Source organism: Antechinus flavipes, chromosome 2, assembly GCF_016432865.1.
Source record: "Antechinus flavipes isolate AdamAnt ecotype Samford, QLD, Australia chromosome 2, AdamAnt_v2, whole genome shotgun sequence".
NCBI classification, from domain to species: Eukaryota; Metazoa; Chordata; class Mammalia; order Dasyuromorphia; family Dasyuridae; genus Antechinus; species Antechinus flavipes.
In genome coordinates this window covers 533,987,245-534,010,133 of record NC_067399.1, presented here as the reverse complement: position 1 = coordinate 534,010,133, position 22,889 = coordinate 533,987,245, and the positions used below count along the sequence as shown (strand labels likewise).

General features: G+C 32.8%; 1 protein-coding gene across 3 annotated transcripts in view; it reads left to right on the top strand.

Annotated features, from left to right (window-relative positions):
* The window catches only part of LRRC49 (leucine rich repeat containing 49), a 189,719-nt gene that overhangs the window by 14,197 nt on the left and 152,633 nt on the right, over positions 1-22,889 (top strand). For all 3 annotated transcript variants that reach the window (XM_051980750.1, XM_051980751.1, XM_051980749.1), the window contains one exon: positions 10,065-10,131. In XM_051980750.1, coding sequence (XP_051836710.1) covers positions 10,065-10,131 — 67 coding nt within the window. The remainder of the gene's footprint in view (positions 1-10,064; positions 10,132-22,889) is intronic.

Genomic DNA, 22,889 nt, shown 5'->3' with positions numbered 1-22,889 from the left:
CTTCCCAGATATTGCAGTCTAATTGGATTCCTGATCATGGTTTCTTCTGTTCTGCTTTATCTTGTGGATGCTCAATATTTGTCAGGATATTTTTTGTTTTGCTTTTTCTTTTGGGATAAGAAAAAAAAGATAATATTTAGTTGTTCAGTTGTATCAGACTCTTTGTGACTCCTTTTTAGCTTTTCTTGGCAAAGATATTGGAATGGTTTGCCATGTCCTTCTCTACCTCATTTTATAGATGAGAAACTGAGGCAAATAGGGTGGAGTGACTTGTCTAGGGCCACACACTGACTAATAAGTGTCTGAGGCTGGATTCATTGAACTCAGATCTTCTTGATTCCAGGCCCAACGCTCTATCCCCTGTACCATATATCCATTCTTTATATATAGTATGAAAAATAATTTCATGGCTACTTCTAATGACTTAGAAAGTTTTTGTTTTGCAAACCCTGTGTTGCCAGTTCTGATTCTAATTTTAGGTAAGAAATTTATTTTTAAAAATTTTCTAGCTCAGGATACTGAAGCCCTGCAATCCTATATACTCAGGGTACTGCAACTACCAGCCTTCCTTACAAACCACTTGATGCTCCTAAATTTTTTTAAAATTTTTTTATTATTAAAGCTTTTTATTTACAAAGCATATGCATGGGTAATTTTTCCAACACTGACCCTTGCATAAGCTTTTATTCCATATTTTCCCCTCATTCCCCCCACCCCTTTTCCTAGCTGACAGGTAGTCCAATACATTAAATATGTTGAAATACATGTTAGATCCAATATATGTATATCTATTTATACAGTTGCACAAGAAAAATCAGATCAAGAAGGAAGAAAAAGAAAAACTGAGAAAGAAAACAAAATTTAAGCAAATAACAACAGAGAAAGTGAGAATGCTGTATTGTATTCCACACTCTGTTCCCATGGTTCTCTCTCTGGGCATAAATGGCTCTCTTCCTCATTGCATAAGTAGAACTGGTTTGAATCATCTCAGTGTTGAAGAGTGCCATGTCCATCAGAATTGTTGATGCTCCTAAATTGATCAGAGGAGAGGTAGTTAGATAGATCACTATTCTAGTATTATCTTTCCATTCAGGCAGCATGGGAACAGAGTAGAGCTAGTAGCTATTCTGGTCAGGAAATTTTTTTCCTTTTATTTATATTTTGTATATATCTCACCTATATTTTCCCACAAGTTTTATTTAAACTTGTTTTTTTTGTGTAGGTCCCTCTGGTTAATAGAGAAGGACTGGTCATGCTTTGAATTACTATCTAAACTGCTGTGTGATATTCTTTAATAATGGAAATATGTGTATTATTATTTATTATTGTCTAGACATGTGATTTCAATAAACCTAAACAAGAGGTTGTTTGTAAAATGATAACTTGGAGGGATAAGAGTGATATATATATGTGTGTGTGTGTGTGTGTGTGTGTGTGTGTGTGTATAATATACACACACACACACACACACACACACACACACACACATATATATATATATAAATAACTGTGTCTGAAACTTAATCTCATTTGTTCCCCATCCAGATTTGAGCTAAGGGGAGTGGGAACTTTAAATTTACAAAGGTACATTTGATCACATTAGCCACTACATAGAGCTGTCATAGCAATTTCATTTTACAAAATCTCTCCACTCCAGGACTCTTCTTAAAGCAATACTTATACTCCTTCTATAAAAAATAAAAATGTAAAAACCATATATTTCTACCTTCCATTTTTTTCTCTTTTTAAAGTTTTCCAGAGGCAAATTCCAACTTTAAAATTTCTATTTTTGTAAAGGGATATGTTTGTCATTGACATTATTTATAAATGAGCATATTTCTGTAGATGAAATGTATCACATGGATATATAATTCAATACTTTGGAATATCCTGTGTCTTCTAGCAACAAAATCTTATACTTTCTTTTCTCTCTCTGATTACCACTTGTTAAATGTCCCTTAAAAGAGCTCTCAGTTGAAACTTTCCATTTGCAGTTCTATTCATTAAAAATTACAGGAATAATTTTATAGTATTTTTGTAAAAAACAGAAATAGTGTAGCAATTATGCTACTAATATAAGAGAATTATAAGGACTTAAGTCTTGATATCTAAAAGAACAAATTGGAGAGACAAGTAGTTAAAAACCTAACTAATATTACATTGAAATATGAAGTGTAATTTAAGAATAGAATTGATTTAATATATTTAAAAATAGCATGGGTAAAACTCAGATTAGTGACTATTATTCGCTATTCTAATTTGCCTAAATTTGAGGGGTTTTTTCCCTTGTGGTTACCATGATGCTGTCAAAACACATGAATATATTCAGAAGTTTATATAATTATTAAATAAGAAATAGATGCCCTTAAAATAATTAAAATATAAAATTTAAATTAAAAAAATTATTCAAAGAAATGCAGATTATCATATCACTTCTGTCTCTATTTAATTCTTCCTAAAATTGAGATTTGAAGCTTCATTTTAATATTGAGGCTTTAAATATAATCCAGGCACAGTTGGAAATAGGCATTGTAACAGGTGAGCAGAACATTTTTTATTAGAATATTACTTACATAACTTATTACTTTGTGAAGGAGTCCCTGTGAGATGTGGGAAGAGTTTTATATTAGATATATTATAAGAGAGTGAGAGAGGAGTTGGGAGTAAGGTTAACTGATGTCTTGAAACAATAACTGATTGATACCTCACTAATCGCTGAAACTCAGACTGGTAGAGATAAGCATTTTTAGGATGTGCAGGAACTATTATCTTTTTATATGCAACAGGGTGAACTATTGAATATTATGTATTATATTTGTTACTTTTCCTCTAGTGTTGTTATTCTTCCTAAAGTGATCAGGTTTATATGTGCTATTAGTCCAAACTGATCTCCCTTTTTAAGGGAAAAGATGAAAGGTGTAGAAGTATATTGGTTGACACTGTTTTGTTAGAATCATAGTAGGATAAAATAATAGACACTTAGAGTTGGAAAGCATTACAAAATCATATTAACTCAGAATTCTAAGATTATTTAGAATTAGAGTTTATCCTTCCACAGATGAGGAAACAGTACTAGAAAATTTCATGGATATTTTCCAGGGTAATTGATAGATGATTTGGTATACCAAGTCCAACATTTTTCAGATGATGAGTATATTTTTTAACAAGATGAAATAAGTATTCTGAGAATAAAGGCAGAGAGAAAGTTTCCAAAAAGGGCAAAGGGAAAAAACATTGTTAAAAGGAACAAAAGGGAAATGAAAAGATTTGAAATAGAAGATTATAAGAAATTAATATGCCAGTCCTACTATCTTATGGATGTAAAGCTTTGGATAATTATGAGAATATATCATAACTCTGTCTGAGCACTCAATGGCATTCGTATTTTCCCCATCTTCTGGCCCCAAGATGGATCTATTAGAGTTTGACTTGGCAAATTGGGAGATGGAGTCCTAAGCTGTCAGAATTGGAAGAGATCATCTATCCCAGCTTCCCTGCTTTTATAAATGAAACTATTTGGCCTGAAAGGGACAAAACAAATCATCCCACCAGATCTCTTAGTTGTTAGGTGTAGAGCCAATCTCATCGCTCTTATAATTATCCTTCTACGTGGAATGGAAGACTACAGGGGAAATATGGTGCAGTACAGAGAAAATGGGATTTGGCTCTAGAGCACCTAGATTCATATCCTGGCTTTGGGTAACAGTCTGTATAGCCTCAAACAAGCCTCTTAGCTCTCTGGTCCTCATTTTCCTCATATGGGGTTCAAAGGAAGAATTCAAGATGACTCCAAAGTTATAAGCATCAGCAAAAAGGATAATATAGAGAGAAGTAAGAATGGGGTGAAGATTTATAGGGAAGATGAGTTTAAGATGTGTTGAAAATTGAGAATCTAACAGAACATCCAGGTGCATAGTACTGGGGATGGGCACAGAGTTAGAGTAGATATATAGATTTGTGAGTCTTTATCAAGAAGAAGCCATGAGAATGGAGAACCTGCCAAGGAGAGAGTGCTGGCCAAGAACTCAGGCTCCTTAGCACAAAACTCTGGGAAACACCTCAGATCTAAGTAGGAGAGAGGAATTAGAAAGAAGATAAGTGGCAGTCAGACATAAGAGAAGGGAGAGAATTCTATCATGAAACTCAAAAAAAGAGGAAAAGAAGAAACTGATCTTTAGTATCTGATGCCATAGAAGGTGAGGTCAGGAAAAATCCCATTCAGTTTTAAGATAAGGAGGTTATTAGTCTTGGAGAGAGCTGCTTCAGTAGGGTAGTGGCATTGGAACTCATATTGCAAAGGACTGAGGAGTGACTGGGTACTGAATAAATAGAGATTTAGACAACTTCTTGAAGTTTGACAGTGAAGGAAAGAATAAAAGCATTTCAAGCTAACTAGGGATGATCAAGAGCCACCTTCTTTTATAAGTGAAGAAACCAGAGCCCAGAGTCATAAAGTGACTTCCTTGAGATCACATGTAACAAGTAACAATGTCACAGGACCTATTTCTCTTACTCAGAAATCAGTGTGACAGGATCAGAAGAAAGAGAAAACCTAAATATGTTTTTAGGCTGAGGAGAAGCACCTAGTTAAAAGAAAAATTGAAGCTGTATGAGAGAGGAGATTGATGGGTAAGGATCACAGAGGATCCAAGCAGGAAAAGAATGAAGAGTTTTGGTGAATTGTAGGAAGTAGGTTAGCTGTTCCTCTCATATTGATGGGAGAAAGAAAATATGGTTTAGTCTTTCAAGGGATTCAAAGAGTGGAGGAGGAAAGTTGAATATTTGTTTTGGATAACCTTGGTCTTAGCATAGCCCAAGCTCTGGAGCTACTCTCCAATCATCTCCCCTCACATTGGTAGGCTGAGTTTTGAGAGCACAGCTGCTTCATCTCCCTTCAGAGTCTAGGGGTAACTCCAAGAGATTTGCAGGTTAGTTTTTTAAGGTTATAACTCATAAGTATTCACTAGTATGCCTCTCTCTTTTTCTATAAGTTAATAAGTTGAGCTTAATTAAATTTTAGAAATAGGATTTTACTATTGTGGTATAGTTGGTATGAAACATTTTCCCCAAATTCTATGACGTAGTCTCCTACCAGTATCTATACAGAGTTCATAGGAAAGTAAGCTCAAGCTTAGTGTACATCTGTCATAAGTTGTGGAAAGCTGTTGGTTTTTATTGGTCAAGGGAGTTTCCCATCCAGAAGTTTTCTGAATCATTGAAATCACATGTGAAATTCTTATTGCTATATGAATTTAGTTGCAAATGTAAATGAGGTGACAATATATAGAGCTGATCTAGGAGTCAGGAAGATCTGAGTTCAAGTTCTGCCTCTGATATCTTGGCTGTATGAACCAGAGAACATCACTTAACTTTTCAGTGCCCCTAGCAACTTTCCAAGACTATATTTTGTTGGATATCTGCTAATCAGCAGTAGTGAAGGGAATTTTCTCTTTGGGACTTTTTCACTTCAGTGAAATCACAGTTCTATATTTTTTTTAAAAAGAGGTTCTTAAGAAAGGGATTGTCATGAAGAAAGGGGCTTTAGAAAAATTAATGTGTACTAAAAGGATTAGAACTGGGCTTTAGGAAGACTAGTTAGAAGATGATTGTAGTAATACAGGCATAAAATAATGAGATTGTGGTACTGGGAATGGAAATGAAAGAATGGTCAGTGACTTATCGGCTCAAACTAATTGATTTTGGACAAAGCATTTAGCCTCCTTGGGCTTCAGGGTTTTTTAAATCTGATTTTGGTTTGTTGTTGTTGTTGTTTTTATTTTTTTGCTGAGGCAATTGGAGTTAAGTGACTTACCCAGGGTCACATAGTAAGTGTTAAGTATCCCAGGTCAGATTTGAACTCAGGTCCTTCTGACTTCAGGCTTAGTGCTCTATCCACTGCCATCTAGATGCCCCCTTTCATCATTTGTCCTGTGCCTGGAATACTTCCCTTCCTCAACTCTGCCTTCATAGCTTTTCCAGTTTCCTTTATATTTCAGCTCAACTCTCGCTTTCTGTAAGAGGCTTTCCATGGTAGCCCCAAAGTCTCATCTCAGATCCTACCTTCTAAAGGTCTTTTCCTGGCCTTCCCTTTAGAGACTGCCTCCCATCTACTCTGTATATATCTTATTGGATACTAAAAATGAAGGAGAGAAAAAGAATGATTCCAGAGTTTTGAGACTGAAAGAATAGTGATAACATAATAGAAACTGGGAAATTTGCAAGAAAAGCTAGTTTAGGAGATGAGTCAGATAATGGTTTAGTTTTTAGATAGGTTCTCTTTCAAGTGACTGAGTCAAGTAGAAATACCATGTATAAGTTAGAAATAAAGGTCTGGAGCTTTGAATGAGAAATTATAATCAGAAATGCATATATTAGGATAAAATTATAGTTAAAATTGTGAGAGGGAATTGTTTTTTCAAGTGAGTAATTGACTAAAGCCTTGAAAGCACCCAATACAAAGGGTATAGATAGAGGAAGAAAGCCTAAGAAAGGAACTAAAATAAAATTTATTTGGAGTGTAGTAGGAGAATGAGGAGAGCGTTTCAAGCACTATTATGCTGTTGGCAGATAAAAGAAGGTTAGGTACTGAAAAGGGGCTTTTGAATTTGGTTAGAATGATACAGTTAGGATTTGGGACAATAGTGGGATGTCCACCATTGGAAATCTTGTGAGATAGGAAGGACCTTGTAGAGGCAATGAATATAAAGAAGAAATAGATTATATGACTAATGAGTTGTGGCTGGTTATCTGACCTGACTGATGCCTAGCTTGACTATGATACCTGCTATCATGCCTGTAACTCCTATGCAAGCGTCAGATTGCCTGATCAAGTTCCCAACACATGTAAATTTATATTGGGGGAAAAAGAAGTCTGGAATTTGAGCACAATCTAAAGCACAGTCTAAAACCTGGAAAGTTCACACATGTAGGGAGATACAGGCAAGTTAACAAGAATGACAGCATCAGTTACGAATTCTTGTGCTAGAGTAGAGTTTTTGCTCTCTCCTTCATTCAAGTATTGTATGTGACCAGTCAGAGGCTTGTACAAGTGTATGTTTACAACCAAGGTGACTATAAAGCTTGTACAGTAGTTCAAGTAGTCCTGGTTATATTAGAAGCTTAGAGATTTATCTTTCTGAGAATTTTTTTCAAAGACTGAGTTTCAGAGTATAGCTTTTGATATAATGGTAGTGTTAACCGAAGTGCAAAGGATTAGTTGATGAGAAAATGCAATGTAGTACAAATTTTTAAGATGTTTGGCAGGAAAAGAAGTGAGAGAAATAATGTTGTGGTTAGAAGGGATAGCAAAATCAAAACTTTTTTTTTTTTTTTTTTGGCTAAGGCAATTGGGGTTAAATAACTTGCCCAGGGTCACACAGCTAGGAAGTATAAAGTGTCTGAGACCAGACACTTTTGAACTCAGGTCCTTCTAACTTAAGGGCTGTTGCTCTATCCACTGCACCACCTAGATGTTCTATCAAAACTGTTTTAAAATTAATTTTATTGATATTTTTTATTGTTACATTATTTTCATTTCCTAATATACTCCATCTCTCCTCCAACAATTTTCCTCTATAGTAAAGCCTAAAAAAGAAAGGGGAGAAAAAAGATGCTTCAGCAAAACTAGTCAATATAATTTAATTCTAATAGCATAAGCAGTATTCTAGACCTATAGTCCTCTAGTTCTACAAAGAAGAAAAGGTGTACCTATTTTGGCTAGGTCAAACTTGGTCATTATGATGACAGAGTTCAGTTTTAATTTTATTGTTGTTTTCATTTACTTTGTAGATGTATATATAATTTTCCTGGTTGTACTTACTTCACTATGCAATAGTTCATATATGTTTTCACACATCTCTATTATTCTTCCTATTAATTAAAATACCATTTTTCAGTTGGAAATTGAAGCTGTTTGAAAGTAACACAGTATAGAAATTTAAGATGCTTAAGAAAGGTTTTAATTATTTTGGCAATTCACAAATCTCAGTCTCCAGTTCTGATTGTCCTCCAAACTCTCATTTTTATCTGTCTAATAAATATTTTTACTTGCAACTTAAAGTTAAATGTCTAAAATTGAACTCATTTTGACCCTTTCAGTTCATTTCAGTAAATATTTATTTTCTCTGAATTTATCTTTCTTCCACAACTTTCTACCTTTCTTCCATTCCTTATTTTTTATTGTTTTCTCTACTAGATAGAATGTTCTTCAGGCTATGAAGTCTTAAGGACTTTTTCAATTTTGCCATTTTGTAAGTTTATGAGAACAAAAATTGTTGACATGGAGGATAACCAAAATATAAGGGTGCTTGCCTTTTTTGTGTGTGTGAGTTAGTCTCACTCGCTGTAGATAAACCATATTTTAGAGTAGGATTCTAATTATTTCAAGTTCAGTTTCAAGGCAACACATTATTCCTGTATGTCTATAGTAGCTGCTGCCTCAAAGAATGGACCAAGTGTTCTTCAACAGCTCTTGTAACTGAGGTGGTGGTAGTGCTCTGTGACCCTCAGTGTCCTATCTTTCATTCAGTTTCAGTTTGTGTCATCACTTGGGAGAAAGAAAAAAATGATTCAGTGGTTCAACATTTAATATATGCATCTTCAATCAATTGATTCAAGTGTGGTAGATTTATAGTCTGAAACAGCCACTTTAATTAGACTTATTTCCTTCTGCTGCAATTGAAATTGTGGAAGTGAGAAGTGTATTATTTATATTAAAGTGCAGAGAGAGCTTGGGCATGGCGAAACTTCTACGAAACTGAAGAAATGGAGGAAAGAGGCAAAAAAAAAAAACAAAAACAAAAAAATGTTTACAGAGGGATTGTCTGGATTGTATTGGTGATTTAATCTTTCAGGAAGAAATTTAGAGAAGAGTTGGAATTGAGAATGGGTTAAGTGTGAGCTAGATGGGTATAAAGATTGAGACTTGGGCCAGGAATTCTAGGTTCGGGGAAGAGGGATAGGGAAGTGATAAATTGGTAGAGAAAGACTATTATATCTCATTTTACTCATTATGTAGTAAAAATTCAGTTTTTTTCACAAACTGGCAGACCAGATCTTACTGCTATATATAAAGGTAATATTACATGCGTTAGTAGATCTAAAGTAAGAAGAATCTCTTTAATTAGACTGATTCCATGACTAATTAGGGTAGAACTTCCAAATTCCATGTAGCCTTTTCTTGGTCCTTAAGTTAACTAGAGAGTATCATGAGATAAAGACAGATATGTAAAATACTACAGTATTTAATATCTTGATAGAATATGACAAAGAATATTAGTTCTTAATATAACAAAGTTATTTCATTTCTCTTGAATGTGATTTTGGAAGTTTTGCTGTATTTTAAGATATAATTTTTATGATTTACTAATATAATTTTCCATAGGAATTTATAATATCTTTGAAATTATAATGTATATCAATGGGAAAATGTGAATTGATTTGGGAAAAATGTATTCACATAAAAATTAATTCAAAATCCAAGATTATGACTTGTTTTAAATGAGGTATATCTATATCATATATATTTTTGGTTATAAAACAGCCTAATATTCTGCTTTATGACTTGCAAAGCTACTTCTTGTAGCTACTCTGTGAAACAAGAACTTTAGGTATTATCCCTGTTTTATAGATAGGGAAACTAAGAGTCAATGATTTACCTATGGTCACATAGTAATGAATAAGGTCATATTTGAACATTGATCTTCCTGACTGCAAACATACTCTCAAATACAACAGCTAGAAGTGATCAGTCAATTCAGTTTTATCTTTAATAACTATATATAATATATATATAATAACTATAATAACTATAATGTGAATAATAATTGATAAGATTGAGGGACCACTAGATGATATCAAAGGTGCCTTCTAAGTCTTGACATTTTATGCTAAGATGAAAACTTTTTTGAATAATTGAATAAATATGGAAAATAAAATTTTATTCTGACATGTAAGTCAAAACAAGATGGAAAATAGATTTCTAAAGATTTTTTTCTGGGGATAAAGTTTATAAATTGCTTTTTTATCAATGAAAAGCAACTTTTGTCAAAACTTAAATGTTTCAGGATTAAGAAAATTTCAAATCTGGATAATCTGAAAAGTCTGGATGTATTGGACCTGCATGGAAATCAGGTATACCCATTTCTATTTCTTTGGAAAAAGAGTCAAAGAAAAGTATTTTTAAAGTATGTTTTCTCTTAGTTTTGTTTTAGTTTTGTTTTTTAAAGAAGAAAACATATATATATATATATTTTTTTTTTCATATATATGTTTCTAAGAACACTTTAACTGATTTATTTGAAATTTAGACATTCAAGAAGCAAATGTACATACTCTCATAGAAACTCTTCACTGAAACAATGGCAAATTAACTTTATTAAATAGCTCAAAATCCTGACTATGGTTTTTGTTTATTTCTTGGTGTACCTATTTATGCCCAGTTGTATATTTATTCTTATTTTATCTCTGTTGTATCATTCATTGGTGGGAAGTTAGGGAAACAATGTATGAAATTTGACATGTATTTGTGGGATCAGCAGTAATATAACTACATTATTTTCCCCTGTTATATTTTTCCCTGTTTTTATAGCAAATCTCAGGTAATATGTATATGTTATGACTGATTCCTCTGCTATTTATTTTGTAATCAAGTCTTGTTGATTTTTTCTTCTTCATCATTGTTAAAGTTTATATAATGCTATAAAGTTTGCAAAGCATTTTACATTCATTATTTTATTTGAACCTCATGACATTCCTTCAATTAGATACTACAAGTTTTATAATCCTCATTTTAAATGAGAATTAGAATGTTAAGCATCTTAATATTACACAATCTTTAAGTATAATAATCAGGATTTGATTTCAACTAGGTCTTCCTGGTTTCAGCTTAAGCACTCTGACCATATGTCTGTGATGCTTCTCAAACTTATAATGCCTCCTTTCTTTTCATTTCTGTTGTTAGCACCTGGATTTAGACTCTCATCAAATGTAAAAATTATTGAAATATTTTCTGACACTAAAAATATTCACACTTTTAAAAAGCAGAATTAAAAACTGCCGCTCCCTCTGTTAAGCACCTGTCATACTGTGGTTTGGGTAGCTGATTATTTTGCCTATTTCTAGGCTTGGCTCTGATGGTATTTATTATTCCTTAATTTTTTTATATGTTTTGCTGTTGTCTTTCACTCCTTTTAAGGTCTCTTTGTGCTCCTAGCTAGTCTATCTTCTGTCAGTATGTGCCGTTCTGTTTTGCACACTGCTGCCAGTCTGGCCTTTCCGAAGCTACCTGTTTTATCATGTTACATACATGATAAAGAACTTAATTTTGGTGCTTGATGCTTTTCTAGTATCTTAGTTTACCATCTTTAGCAACTACTATTCCCCTCCATAAACTCTGCTCCAGCCAATCTTTGTTCACTTACCTGAACTACCTGACAAGAACTCCTACTTCCATGGATTTGTTCCCTCTATTTCCTGTGCCCATTTCCCTGCTCAAATGAAAGAATCACAGAGTTTAAGACTGGAAGGGACCTTGGATCATCTGGTCCAGGCTTCTAAACTGATAATAAGGAAATTGAGTCACAGAGAGCAGAAGTGATTTGTCTAAGGTCACATAGGTCGTAGCAGTAGAGTAAGAACAAAAACCTAGGCTCTCCATAGACTTCAGACCCAGGACTGTGTCATGTCTGCATCATCCTTCAAGACCCAGATTACATTTTATCTTTATAACTCTTTGTGGCTTCTGCAAATCTTTTTCTTTTCAGAGCTTTTATATTTGTTATGTTTATGCTGTCATTTGGCATGTGATAGATCAATAGTTTTGAATTGCTGTGATGTATCTTTTCTCTCATCAACTATATCATCAGTCTCTTGTGAAGGAGTTGCAGTATTTCTACCACAAGAACATTGCAGACAATAAATAGTTTTGATTGCTTGAGATTTATTCCTTTTGAGTTAAACAATTATTAATTAAACTATATCTATATCTATATCTATGTGTTAGATAACACATTAAACCAGTTGTTTACCTCCCAGGACTATTGTAAAGATCAGATAAAAGAATACCCTTGTATTGGAAAAGTATGTTTTCTTTGTGCTCCAGTCTATTGGAGGGTTTGAACCTTTACAATAAGATGTGATTGATCACTTTCTCCCACCCCTCAAAAAACTATGTGCCTCAGAGAACAGAGCATTTAGAAAAGCAACATTAAACATGTCTCTTATCATTGCCTCCATAATTTTGTATCCTTGATTGCTTCTCAACCATTTCCTAGTCAATCTCAGCTTCTGGCATAAACTCTCTATTGCTTTTCATTGCTACTAATGATCTCCTATACTCTAGGAATGTCACATTATTTCCCTTATTATGTCCTATGTGTAAAATGGGTTAGGAGTATACTAGTACATTGTTCTTGTAGTTTCATAATAAAAGTAAGGATTTTCTAGGAAATTTTTACTTAATTTCCATGGACAGTGACAGACATATTTGTGTAAATTTCAATGTTTTGTCCTGGTTTTGAATATGACTTCATTTTTCAAATCACTTTCACATCTTTTATTTCACAAGATCCTTTTAATGACTATAGCATTTAGCTCCTAATTTCTATTATTGTCTGAACTATTTCTTGAAACTTACTAGCAAATTTTTATTCCTTTTATGTAAAGAACAAAGGGGAAACTTATCACAATCCAAAAATGAAACCAAGCTATGTTATCTGAAAATTATTTTTAGGTAATTAAAGCCTTTATGAAAATACTTCTTTTGCATCAAGAAGAACTTCAGATAAGAGAGGGATAGGCAATACTGTCTAATTTGACTTTGTACCTTTAGTCTAACAAGATAGCTTTAAATAACTCAACTTTTTCTTTTTCTTTTTTACTGAGGCAATTGAGGTTAAGTAACTTGCCCAGGGTCACATAACTAGGTTATATTAAATGTCTGAGGCTGGATTTGAACTCAAGTCCTCCTGACTTCAAGGCCGCCACTCTATCCACTGCACCACCCAGCTGTCCCAATAATTCAGCTTTGTAAACATCCTTTAGTTTACTAGCTCTCATATTTTTCATTTATTTATTAAAAATTATAACTTACTAAGATTATACAACTTAGACACATTTTCTTGTATTAAATAGGTTCATATTAGAAACAAATAAGGGGAGATAAGATTAAAAGAGATATATGTCTGAGCTATTTTCACTAGTTTCAGTAAAAAGGAAGCTGGCTTTAATATATGACCGACAAACTTCTCAATTTTACTTTTTCTCCTTCATTACCAGAAAAAAGCTGATGAGTGGAAAATAAAACAAGCATGAAACAACTCCCAAGATAAAATTGTAAGCTATGAATGATACAGACATAGTTTAGCATCCTACTGAAATATTCATCAGCTTATTTTTGTAATATTTTTCAAACCATCATCTTCCCTTAGAAGATTAGATGTAATACCTGTCTACATTTTAGTTTTTTATACAAGGTATTCACAATTTTTAGTAGTGTTCTTTTATGTATTTAAACTTTTGATGAATTCAGAAATTAAGAGGTCTTATTTTTTCATAAGTATTATTAATCCACATTCAAATTGATAGAAAGTAATTATAGTAACAGCATTTTGATTATGAAGAACAAAATTTGTACATGTATTCAAGTGTTTTTCTTTGTCGTGGAAACATTGAACTGAAATCTTATCTCAGAAGTCTTATCATCAATGATGCTAATACTTCATCTAGTTTCATTCCTTCTATAGTTAAATACTGATACCATCTAGGATACTTTCTTTTTGACAGGTCTAAATGACTGTCTTTGAAGCCAACTTTAATTCCTGGAAAACTGAAGCACTGGCAGTTTAATTAACTTAAGCACTAATTTTGTTTAGCCTAACAACATACTCACAGCTCAGTGGAGTCCCATTGGGGAAACTTTATTCTCTATACTAAGCTTTCCTATCCTGGAATAGCAGGAACTGCCTTAGATTAAGACATTATATATAGAATTCAACAACAGAAATGAATTACTGAATTGCTATTAACTGCTTTCTTTTAGTCAATGCATGAAGAACTTAAGGCTATAGGATCATAGAAACATAGATTTAGCACCAGTAGATACTTTAGAGGTCTTTTGAGTCCAATCCTTTTATTTATTTCTTAACTTTTCTTAACTTAACAATCATGTGTTGATTTTTCTCTCCCATTTCCCTCTCTTTAACTGGCGAAACAAAACAGAACAAAACACAAAACAAGCCTTATAACAAATATACATCATTAAATAAAACAAATTCCTGCATTGGCCATGTCTTATTCTGCATTTTGAGTCCTTCATCTCTCTTTCAGGAGGTGGTCAACATGCTTTGTCACTAATTCTCTGGAATGTAGATTAGTTTTTGCTCCACTCATTTTAGAGATGAGGAAACTGAGATACAGAGGAATGAAATAACTTGTCCAGAGTTACAAAACAAGTAAATGTCTAAGACAAAACTTGAACTTAGGTCTATCAGACATGAAGTCTTATGTACTATCCAGTGAATTAGGTGAGGTTAACTGGTCAAGTAGATGTGTGGAATCAAGAAATAATTGGGACTTCCAATTTGTATCATTTAAGAAGAAATAACTGGGGCCTGCAGTAAATGTATTTTTAAAAGAAATACACCATTATATATTAGTAACATAAAATAGTGAATTCTGTAACATCTTCTGTATTTAAACTTATTCTTTGAAATAATTCAGAAAGCAATAGGCAATAAATGACCTAAAGTAATTTTTAGGAGGAGAAAAATTACCTTAATATTCAACTTACATAATATGTAATAAGTATCCATTCTTAAGCTAATTTCTACCAAGTATAAACCTGTTCAAACTTAAAAGAAAATGAGCCTATTTACAATCTTGAACCAGATAAGTTATTTTTGATTTTGTCCATTTCTTTTTATTCACTCCAGTCTTTTTCTCATGAATATATTTATCCATATTCTTTTGAAATTTAATCACCAATATTGATCAATATATAGTAGTTATTGTATTTTACTATCTGATTTCATCGTTGCTTCTAGAACTAAACTGTATTGAGGAATAGTAATATAAGTAGCTATTCTCTGTCTGAAGCAAGACAATATATAGTACTTCTTTAAGATAGTGGTATGATGCATTTGGAATAATAGAAGCTTGTTTTATATATATTTTTGGTAGTCCTCAACTTTGAGCACCCCAGACAAATGCTTCACTTGGCCATCCTTTTTAACTAGTATTCTTTTATTGTCATTATTGAACCATTTCCAAATTCATCTAACATTATTAAAACCTAGCTTATATCTCTCCATCTTATCTGCAAGGAAAGCATGAGAAATTTTCTCAGATATATAACTAAAATTTCATTATCAAACTATTAGATTGAGTATGCTGAAAATATTATTTACCTAGATTTTTAGCAAAGCTCCTGATAAAGCATTTCATGCCATTTGGAAAATATGTAGAGATGAGGACTACTGTTATTACAATTAGATGGATTGTAATGTCAAATGGCTAAATTCCAAGAATAATCATTTAATGTTAGTTTGTCAGGAAGTCTTTCAGGAAGTGATCCCAGATTCTGTGAGTGGTTTTCCTTATTTTTTTCCTTTACAAGATCACATAGCTAATACATATGTCACAGTCAAAATAAGTTAAACTGAGGCACAGATTTTTGAACATCATTAATTTATTAATAAAGTGAGAATTTATCAATACATGGGACCCTAACTTCTCAGCAAAACTAAGAGGGAAACTGCTCTCTTAAATAATTTTTGGGAGTTCAGAACAAAGAACAGAATTTTGTAAGTAAGAACAAGTTATGATTGGCTCAACATCATGAATAACTAAATCATTATGGATTAGCTACAGAGCTGAGGCATGGGGAGCAATATGATTGGTTGAAAATTGGGAATGAAGGGCTAGTGTTAATCCCCCCCCCCCCTCCTGTGACTAAGAAATATTCCTTGTTTAAAACAACATGCAAGGTTAGATACTTTTTGGCTCCTAGCAAACCAGAGTATAGCTTAGTGGGGTAAAGATACTAGACCAGACTCCCTGATATCTATGCATATCCCTTAAGGGTAAGATTCCCTTGAGACAAAAATAGATTAGTGATTATCAGGGGAACTGGATTTCTAAATGTGCATTGCAGACCAGCTAAATTCTGAACTAAATTCAGAGTCAAGGAACCATAATTTAGGAAGTAACAAGACAATATCCATTAACTGAAAATAGAATCAATTTTTAAAATTGATTATAGAATCAATCTGATCACTTCACAAGTCAGAAATAGGACCTGGAGAGTTTAATTTTATCAGTGAATTGGATAAAGGCACACACAGCATGCTCATCAAATCTTTAGACAGCATTAAATTGTGAGAGATAATTGCCATCTTGGATATTAGTCAAGATCTAAAAAGATCTTGCCAGGCTAAAGTGTCATACTAGACCTAATAAGATAAAATGGGGATAAATGTCATGTCTTACTGTTGTAAATAAAATTAATTTTACCAATATAGGATGGAGAGAGCATGGTTAGATATCAGTTTGTCTGAAAAAACCTGTGGGTCTTAGACTACAATCTCAATTTGGGTCAGCAGGATGATATGGCAACCAAAAAAGCTTAATTCAATCTTGGATTACATTAGGAAAGGCTTAACTTTTAGAATAAGAAGGGGAAGAATACCTCTGTACTATTCTCTGTTCTCATCTCATAGTATAATCTTCACTCTAATTTAAGGACTTTGATAATCTAGAAATCATCCAGAGGAGCAAAATCAGAATGATGAAGGGTTTTGAGAGACTGTGTCATATGAGGATGGATCAAAGAAACTATATATTTAGTCCAGAGAAGAGAATATTCTAGTGGGACATGTTAGTTTTCAGACATTTGAAGGGCAGTCATATGGAAAGAGGGATTTGATTTATTAGAAGCTATCAATTACTACTCAGTTCAATTAAACAAGTCTCAACTTGTATGTGTTATAAACTATGTATTATATTAGGTGTGAGGGATTTAAAGATAAAAAGACCCAGAAGATTACATTCTACTGGGGTAATAAAAACCTGGACACAGCTGTATAAATACAAGATAATTGATGAGAAAAAAATCTCATGACCAATAGGTGGATGAGGAAAGGCTATTAATTTCAAACACATTCTTTGTGACTATCATTCAGCACCTTCTCCTGATTTGCAGTTCACTCCATCTCTCTATTACCTGGTCCAGAATCTTGTTGCCATCATTTATAGGCTATTTCCACTCCTTAAGAAGTTCAATATAAAGACCACAAGTCTTTTAATCCCAAGCAGTGTCTGTCCTTCACTTTGGGAATTTCCATATATACTGGCGGTCTCCTTGAATACCCTGATTTTCCAGTTTATCAATTTCTGATCTCTTATGAGCTATAATTTCACCTGACTTCACTTGACTTCATCTACTCATGGGGATGGATTTTATCCCTTGCCATAATCATGAAGCAAGAAATCTACTCAATTTATTACTGTGCTCCTATTGAAATTATTGAATTTAAAATGTCTTTTGCCTTTTTATTATAGATTCTATTCTTAGAGAGTTGGATTCTATTTGTCTGCTCAGGATCCTTAAATATTCCTGTCAGATGCTAAGGTTGTAGTAGCCAAGATGTCCCTCATCTCTGTATGCTTCTATTAGGTTAAACCAACAAATGGAGGAGAAATGCAGGCTTGCCAATCATGGTCTCCTTTTGTTTTCTATAATTCTGTCTTGTAGACCTGAACAGCTGAGAAAGTGACACATCATGCACTACATCAAATCATTGTTTCTTCTTATGTTTATCTTCTCTGGACTCAGAAAAGTCTGGGTTTAGGAGCCTCCAAACTTCTTCAACTCTTTGTGTATTGTCCTGGTGCTTGGCTCTTCTTCATCTCTTATACCTATTCTTTCTTTTTTTTTAATTTATTTTTTTTAAATAGTTTTTTTTTATTTACAAGTTATATATATGGGTAATTTTACAGCATTGACAATTGCCAAACCTTTTGTTCCAATTTCCCTCCTCCTTCCCCCTACCCCCTCTCCTAGATGGCAGGATGACCAGTAGATGTTAAATACATTAAAGTATAAATTAGATACACAATAAGTATACATGACCAAACCGTTATTTTGTTGTACAAAAAGAATCAGACTGTGAAATGTTGTACAATTAGCCTGTGAAGGAAATCCAAAATGCAGGCAGGCAAAAATATAGGGACCGGGAATTCAATGTAATGGTTCTTAGTCATCTTCCTGAATTCTTTCACTGGGCGTAGCTGGTTCAGTTCATTATTGTTTCATTGGAACTGATTTGTGTACCTATTCTCTTTAAGGATACAGACCATGCATGTTATCAGCTGCTATAGCTTTAACTTGTTCGTCCAACTTCTCCCTGAAACATGTCAGAGATTGTTTCCTTGATTAAGATCTGTTTTTGTGTTCTCTTCTTTGTTTTTCTTTTTTTTGTCCAATTTTATTTGTTCTGTATTAAAGACACTGTATGTATCTCTATGATTGGTTTAGTTTTTTCCCCCCCTTTTCCTGTTGGTAATAATATTGAGGTAATGTGGTAAATTAGAAAAAAGATTGGCTTTGGTTTCAGAGGACCTGTGTTTAAATCCTAGTTTAGCTACTTATTCCTCATATAAACTTGGTCAAATCGCTTAATCCTTTTAATTTTCTCATCAGTAAAATGAGAATATTGATCAGATAGCCTTAAAAAGCCCTTCCAGATCCAAATCTAGGATCCCATGATTTTGAATTCAATTCAAAAAAGGCTATTATATGCATGGCAAACTTGATCCATTCCTTAAGAGGTTGCTTACACTTTACTATACATGGGATACACAATTTATAAAAATGAGAAAATGCCAAATAATTTTAGGAGAGGGAAAGTATTATCCAGAGAGATTAGGAAATATTTTCTGTAGGAGTTAGCACTTCATCTTAGCCTTGGAGGAAACTAAAGCTTCTGAAAAGCATAGGCGAGAAGGGAGTATATTCCTGGCATTCTAGAAAGCCTGTATAAAAACAGTAGAACAGGATATAGAATGTCAAATTTGAGGAGCAGAAATTAGGTTACTTTTATCTGTTAAGTGAATAAAGAGGATTATTAGAAAGAAGTCTAGGAAGGTAGTCTGGATCTAAACCTTGAAGGGTTTTAAATTTAAAGCAAAGGAGTTCTTATTCTGAGGGCAAAAAGGAGCTATTAAAATTTTTTGATCAAGTGACATAATCTAATCTGGGCCCATGCATATTCTATTAACAAATCTATGAGGACAGATTGGAGAAGGGAAAGATGGGAAGTGCTGAACTAACATGGAGTCCACATAAGCAGACAGAAGGGGACACAGAGGAGGTATTCTTTAGAGGATAGATATGACAATGGGGCAACTGATGGGATGGGGAATGTGGAAGAATAACGATTGGAATAGGGTGCTAAGACTGTAAACTTTGAAGCTTTGAAGAATGGTCGTGCCCTTAAAAAAGGAATGGGTTTATGGGCAAAAATACATTTTCTTTTGTATGTGTTGTTTGAAATGCCATTGGGACATTCAGGTAGAACATCTTTTGAGATTATTTTGGATTTTAATAGGTAGAGTTACCATTTATTGATAAAGGATTAATTTGTTTACTTAAAAAAAAAAACAACTCTTCCTTATTTGGAGTTTTCATTTTTCTCTCCTTTTTTCCTCTACTTGATTTATTGGAGTATTTATGTTTTTACTCAGTCATTTTAGTTGTGTCTGATTTTTTGTGACCCCATCTGGGGCTTTTTTAGCAGAAATACTAGAATGCTTTTCTATTTCCTTCTCCAGCTCATTTTATAAATGAAGAAACTGAGGCAAATAGGGCTAAGTGACTTGCCAAGGGTCATATGGTTAGTCTAAGTTTAGTCATATATATATACATATATATGTGTATGTATATATATATATATATATATACACACATACATATATATATAATATATATAACATATATATATTATATATATATATATGTGTATATATATATATATATATATATATATATATATAGTTTTTCCATCTACTAAAATTTAAAGATATGGTTTGCTTAATTGGACAATATTTTGTTAACAGCTATTTTTTTGCTTATAATTTTTTTTTCTGTGACTGTCTCTTTGCCCTGTCCTATATTTCAAAGGTTTGATTTGTGTAATTTAAGAAATAGGACATTTATTGACCATTTTTGTGGATTTTGGGTTTGTTCTATTCTCAATAATTAAAGAGTAATTAATTTTATTACTGTAGAATGAGCTATTCAGCTAAGATACAAAAAGAGAGAATTTTAGGAGGTGGAGGGACTGCAGGAAAACAGCCACACTAATGCACTATTGATGAAACCATTTTCAAAAACAATTTGGAATTATGCCCCCAAAGTCACCAAATTATGCTTAACTTTTGATATAGTAAAACCACTAATATGTACTCTAAAAAGATTAAAAAAGGAAAAAAAAGGACACGTGTATTAAATATTTATAGCAGCTTTTTTGTAGTAGTGAAGAATTGGGAAACTAAGTGTGTGTCCTTCAATTGGGGAATAGATGAGCAAATTATGACACATAAATAAAATGTAATTCTATTGTGCCATAAAAAATGGCTAAGGGATTGTTTTAGAAAAATTAGGGAAGCCTCATTTAAGCTGATGCAGAATGAAGTAAGCAGAGCCAGAAGAAGAATTTATAAATTTATATATAATTATAAATTTATAAATTCTTTATTAAATACTTTATATAACAACATAAAGACAAACAATTTGGAAAGATTTAAGAAGTCTGCAGTGATCAGCCAACTATATTTCCAGAGGATTGATGATAAATTTGTTGTCTCTTGATAGGTGTTATATAAGAGGCCTAATATTTATATTTATATATTATAAATTATATATATAGCATATATATAATTTAATATTATAATTATCATTATATAATATTAATATTATCATATATTTATATAAGAGGCCTAATGAAACATGCATTTTTAGATATGACAAATGTAAAGATTTGTTATATTTGATTAGGTATGTTTATTATAAGAATTTTGCTTGCTTGTTCCATGGAGTAATAGGGGGCTTGGAAGAGAGGAAAAAATGCTGATTAAATGAAAAAAAAATCAGAAAAATTAATATTAAAAAACTCGATATAAGCCCTACCTTTTAATGAAGACATTTCTGATAATTACTCCAGTTATTTCTGCTCCCTCTTCCCAAACTTAATTGTATTCATTTTGTATTTCTGCTATAAACACTTATGCGTGTACATGTCTCTCTTACTAGAATGTAGGCTCCTTGAGATGTACATTTCACTTATGTCTTTGTATCCACAGCATTTATCACAGTGCCTGGTGTTTAATAAGACCTTAAGAAGCATTTATTGTATTTTCCTGTTGATAAATAATCCAAAAATATGTTCAGTGGGCTATAAAATCATGTATATTCCTTGACCTAATAATAGCACTTACAGGGCATGAATCTCAAAAGAGGTTATAAATACAAAGAGAACCTAAATATACAAAAATAATTATAGCAGCTCTTAGGGCAAAGAATTGGAAATTGAAAGGATGCCCATCTATCAGATAATAACTGAAAAAATTGTGGTATATGATTATAATGATGAACAGAATGCTCTCTGAAAAACCTGGAAAGTCTTCCATGAACTCAAGCAAAATGAAATGTACTGTGTACAAAATAATAGCAATATTCTGAGATGATCAGCTGTGAATGACTTTACTATTCTCAGCAATATAATGATCCAAGACTATTCGGAAGGACTTATGATGAAAAATGCTATCCATATCCAGAGAAAGAACTGATTGTGTCTGACGATTGAAGCATACTTGTTTTAAACTTTATTTTTCTTGAGGAATTTTTTTTTGGGGGGAGAGATCTATGCTTTCTTTTGCAACATGACTTTAATAGGGAGAAAGTGTTTTATTGACTGAATGATATATTATAGCCCTTCTCTATTTGTTGGGTGTGTGGATTTTCCTTTCAACTTTTTGGTATGAATAGAATAGTCTATGAATATTTTTGTATAGTGAGATTTTATTTTTCCTTTTTATTTTTATAAAATTTCTAATACTGGCACAGCAAGGTCAGAAATTTGATCTGTTTTGCCACTTTTTGAATATTGCCATATTATTCTCCATAATATTTAAACCAGTTTCTAGGTTCAGGCTATTAAAATTTGTTTCCATGTTACTTACTAACAAGATTCTCAAGACTATTCTAAGATCTATTCTAGGGAGCAGCTAAGTGGCGCAGTGGATAGAGCACCAGCCCTGAAGTCAGGAGGACCTGAGTTCAAATTTGGCTTCGAACACTTAAAAGCTTCCTAACTGTGTGACTGTGGGCAAGTCACTTAACCTCAGTTCCCTCAGGGGAAAAAGAGCTATTTTAAGAACTGAAATAAAAATTCTTGATTTTTAAAAAAATAATAGCTCTTTATTTCCAAAATATATGCAAAGATAGTTTTCAACATTCATCCTTGCAAAATCTTGTTCCAAAATTTTCTTCCTCTCCCCCCACCCTTTTCCATAGACAGCAAGTAATCCAATATATGTTAAACATGTGCAATCGTCTATGCATATTTCCACAATTATCATGCTACACAAGAAATATCAGATCAAAAAGGAAAAAAAATTGAGAAGGAAAACAAAAAGTAATCAAACAACAAAAAAGGTAAAAATACTATGTTGTGATCCACTTTCAGTCTCTATAGTTCTCTCTCTGCATTCAGATGGAGTTCTCTCCATTAGAAGTCTATTGCAATTGGCCTGAATCACCTCGTTGTTGAAAAGAGCCACATCTGTCAGAATTGATCATTGCTTAATTTTCTTTTGTTGTGTACAATAATTTC